Source organism: Dendroctonus ponderosae, unplaced genomic scaffold, assembly GCF_020466585.1.
Source record: "Dendroctonus ponderosae isolate FM_Combo_2020 unplaced genomic scaffold, Dpon_F_20191213v2 Dpon_F_20191213_11, whole genome shotgun sequence".
Lineage (NCBI taxonomy): Eukaryota > Metazoa > Arthropoda > Insecta > Coleoptera > Curculionidae > Dendroctonus > Dendroctonus ponderosae.
Genome location: NW_026017213.1, coordinates 3,751,428 through 3,755,034, shown reverse-complemented (window position 1 = coordinate 3,755,034; position 3,607 = coordinate 3,751,428). Strand labels below are relative to the sequence as shown.

General features: G+C 52.4%; 3 protein-coding genes across 3 annotated transcripts in view; 1 reads left to right on the top strand and 2 right to left on the bottom strand.

The window, feature by feature from the left end:
* Nucleotides 1–212: 212 nt before the first annotated feature.
* LOC109534742 (dystrophin) lies at nucleotides 213–2,185 on the bottom strand. Its single transcript, XM_048662683.1, has 5 exons — nucleotides 1,684–2,185; nucleotides 1,424–1,627; nucleotides 1,020–1,364; nucleotides 614–964; nucleotides 213–550 (listed from the first exon to the last, which is right to left on the bottom strand). The coding sequence occupies exons 1-5, from the start codon at nucleotides 1,729–1,731 to the stop codon at nucleotides 233–235; spliced, it is 1,266 nt and encodes a 421-aa protein (XP_048518640.1). The 5' UTR covers nucleotides 1,732–2,185; the 3' UTR covers nucleotides 213–232.
* A 61-nt stretch (nucleotides 2,186–2,246) lies between these two features.
* LOC109534744 (rRNA methyltransferase 3, mitochondrial) lies at nucleotides 2,247–3,498 on the top strand. The gene has a single exon (XM_019900516.2). The coding sequence runs from the start codon at nucleotides 2,337–2,339 to the stop codon at nucleotides 3,456–3,458; it is 1,122 nt and encodes a 373-aa protein (XP_019756075.2). The 5' UTR covers nucleotides 2,247–2,336; the 3' UTR covers nucleotides 3,459–3,498.
* LOC109534743 (dolichyl-diphosphooligosaccharide--protein glycosyltransferase subunit STT3A) overlaps nucleotides 3,429–3,607 on the bottom strand; it is a gene marked incomplete in the record, with an annotated part of 3,345 nt that continues 3,166 nt past the window's right edge. Inside the window, 1 exon segment of the mRNA XM_019900515.2 lies at nucleotides 3,429–3,607.

The following is a 3,607-nucleotide window of genomic DNA, read 5'->3' as shown; positions in this document are numbered from 1 at the left end:
TCTGTTTTATATTTTTTTATTTTTATAAAGTTTCTTGAAAAAATTAACTTTGATTTAAATCGTGATTTTTTTCCAAAAAGTCAGGTGATTTAAATCACTTGAAAAAAATCAAGTCAACCCTGGCTTAATCAAGATGGTTTTTTCAGATACTTTAAAATGACCAACTGAGTTTGAAACTATTGTATCCAAAATTTCACCAGGGATTTTGGATTTTCTGATTGAGGTTGCGCCACTAACCTTGCGAGCTGCTAGTCAGGACCTCGCGCCGCTCCCGGATGGCGGCATGCAGCGCCCTGCACCTGGCGGCGCAGTCCTCCAGCTGGCCGCCCAGATTGGGAGGCAGCGCGCCGCCCAAAGAGCCGGCCTGCAACCTGGCGTCCTCCAAGGAGCGCTGCAGGGGCGGCAGCTGCTGCTCCAACGCGCGCAAGTTGTTGAGCAGCTCCCTGGCCTCGGCTGCACTTCTGGGGCCGCTCCAGGACAGAGTGGCGCGCTCCAAGCGCGAAACGGCTGCACACGCCTCGTCCAAGCTGAGTGTCAGCTGCTTCAGCTTCTAAGCAAGGATTTCCGGCAATTGGCAGACCATTGAAAAGCCCAAATAGAGCCGAGCTATTACCATTGAGTTCTGCTCGAACTTTTGGGCCAACTTATCGGACTTGTCGATCAAAGCGTTCCACTTGTCGGATAGCTTTACTAGCTCCCGTCGCAAGTTACGGGCAAGCTCCCCTGAAGGGTCGCCAAGCACAAATTGGCGCGCGCTCCTCAGATTGGACTCCACTAGCGGGCGCTTGTCTTCCAACTGCTGGCGGAAGGCGCGATGGTCGTCCTGTCGGGCCGCCAAGCCCAATTCTGCGTCCTTTCTGATGACCCACTCGGTGAGTTCGCGTAGCGACAGCAGGACTGAGTTCCAGTAGTCAGCGTTGTGCTCCAAGCGGTTTCGTAGGTCTGCTGTACGTGTTTTTAGGGCCTATAAATCGACTCGAGTGAACGTTTTTTGCGGAGAATGGCTTGTGAGCCCCTACCTGCCATCGGCGCTCCATCTCGTCGCCTCTGAGCTGCACCATCAGGGCGTCTTCGGTTGATAAGGTGCCTAAGAGAGCCAGGTTGGAGGAGCGCAGCGCTGCATGCGTGGAGGCCTGCCGCTCGATGTCTGCTTGGATCTCCTTCAACTGGTGGGCTCCACGACGCGACTCTGACTCCCCTTCCAGGTTCTCCACCACGGACTCCACCTCGCTAAGCCAGGCCAGAAACTTGTCCAAGGAGCGATCGAAGTTCTGCAAGGAGCTAAGAGCGGAATGGAGCAGTTTGCCGCGGTTGATAATGCAGGCATCCAAGCGCAGGTAGTGCTGATTGATGTATTCTGCGGCCTGCAGAATTTGACCGACTAATTCCTGCCTGCAGCTCTTCAAGGCTGAGAAGCACAGACCTTTTTGTACCTACTGGTGTCTTCATGCTGGTGTGCAGTGATCAGTCTTTGGGTCAGTTGCTGGAAAGATTCGATTTGTGCCTTGAACTGGTGCAGCTCCGCATGCAACCCCTTTTGCTCCCTCAGCTGCACCTCCAGCACGTCCGCCGTGTGCCCCACTGGGGCCATGCTGGCAATCCGCGACTCCATCCTTTGGAGGTACACCTAAACAATTCCACTTGCATTACCCCTTCAAGGGGCCCCTCATTCGACATGTTTACCTCCAGGTCCATTTTCTTCTGGTCGAACTCATCCTGCTTCTTCTGCATGGTGCTGGTCAGCTCAACAGCTACTCATCAGCGGCCTATTCCATGGCTATGGATTTTTCCAGTTTAACTAGATCAATGGTTGCAGGGTAAATGACCGCGCACCTCACTACTTAACAGTGACTCAACGGGGCCCCCTGAAAGTAAACATGCTCATGCTGCGGTGGCGCAGCCGTCGTTTCACTACCCCAGTCGGTTTCGGCGGGGCCCCAATTTTGCAAAACTGTGCTAAAGGTGCGGACCACAACACTGCCCAAACGTCAGGCTGACTGGCCCCCTGAATCGAGCTGAAGTTGGCTGGCCCAGCTGGAAAGCTGGGTTATGTAGAAAGGGCGCGGTCTTTAAATTCAAAGCTCTTGAATATTTTACAGCTTGTTAATAAATTCCAAATCTCCTGATATTAGTAGGCTAAATATTTTTAAAACATCCTAATAATAAGGGATAAAAAAAGGAATGATGTTCTTCCTTTTGTCCGCCAGAAGTAGGGTTACACAGAACATACCCCCAGGGGGATATTTTGTGGTAGGGTTATAAGTTTGTAGAGGTTAAGTAACAGATCACAGAGTACCTAACCCCTGTAATCTGTTAGTAATCATTTGCGCTGAACCATGTCGGACTTATTTCTGCGAGTGAAGCCAACCCTTTACGCTCAATTGCTTCTGCGGCCGCGTTTTAGCGCAACCCGTCAAGCGTCCAGCGATGTTTACGAGGGTAGAGTGAAAGCAATAGGGCCTGATGGCTGGGTGCCACATGCCAACCTAGTGATCAGGTCCGGCAGCAAAACGACCGTGCTCACACCGCGTAAGCCCACAAAGATGGACATCCAGCCTGGCGCGTTGCTGGACAGCGAGGGAAACTTGGTGTACACGAAAATGGATAACCACGACACCAGAATCACAAAAATCATGTCGCTGGTGAAAACCCCCAGCAAAACCGGGCAGCTGATGCTTCTGGAAGGGTTGCGGTTGATTCGAGAGGCTTTGGAAGCGCGTTGCCAAATGGAATATCTTCTGTTCAGCAGGCTGAAGGAGGTGAGCACTTTAAAGCCGTTTCTGCCTAGCAAGGGGCGCCTCTACAAGATGCCCTATCGGGAAATGCAAGTCTGGTCCGACTTGACCACCACTCCAGGTGTAATGGGGATTTTCCAAATTCCCCTGCCAGGTTGGGTTGAAGCCCGCCACCCTCTACCGATAACCGTCATATGCGACAACGTCAGGGAGCCAGGAAATGTTGGGGCCATTCTGCGCACTTGCAGCGGCGTGGGGTGCTATCAAGTGATCCTCACCAAAGGCTGCGCCCATCTATGGGAGTCCAAAGTGTTGCGCAGCGCCTGCGGAGCGCACTTTCGCGTAAAAACCACCCCCAATCTACAGTGGGAGAAGATAGCCGAGCAGCTGCCCCCGGGGGCCCACGTTTTCATAGCCGACAATAACTCTGTATCAGCTACCAGTGGCGGTGTGAAGTCGGTGCGCGAGTTGGCCGCCAACATCCCCGTTTTGTCCTACTCGGCGGTAAATTTTAAGGGCGCGGGCCATGTAGTGCTGGTGATTGGGGGCGAAACCGAGGGAGTGAGTGCGGAGGCCTACAACTTAGCCAGCCGGTTCAATGGGGCGCGGATCAACGTGCCGTTGAGCAATGGCGTGGACAGCCTGAACTCGGGTACCGCTTTGGGGGTCGTGGCCTTTGAAGTGAAGCGCCAATTGACCAAGCAAAGATTGTGTTTAATGTAAAAAATGAAACAATTTTAAAAAAATTACAAAAATATTTGAATTTGCGTTGTTTGAGCGACGGTTCCTATCAATTAACGTTAATCGAAACATTGGGAAAACACGCCGAGCGACTATTGCTTGCTTGGTCCCTCCCAGACAACCCTTGGACC

What these genes read in the sequence shown, in the direction of transcription:
- LOC109534742 (XM_048662683.1), bottom strand. Translation starts at nt 1,731, where the DNA reads ATGCAGAAGAAGCAGGATGAGTTCGACCAGAAGAAAATGGACCTGGAG. An exon ending in AGAAGAAAATGGACCTGGAG is followed by an intron (nt 1,628 to 1,683) that starts GTAAACATGTCG and finishes GGAATTGTTTAG; the next exon opens with GTGTACCTCCAAAGGATGGA. An exon ending in AGATGGAGCGCCGATGGCAG is followed by an intron (nt 965 to 1,019) that starts GTAGGGGCTCAC and finishes GTCGATTTATAG; the next exon opens with GCCCTAAAAACACGTACAGC.
- LOC109534744 (XM_019900516.2), top strand. Translation starts at nt 2,337, where the DNA reads ATGTCGGACTTATTTCTGCGAGTGAAGCCAACCCTTTACGCTCAATTG.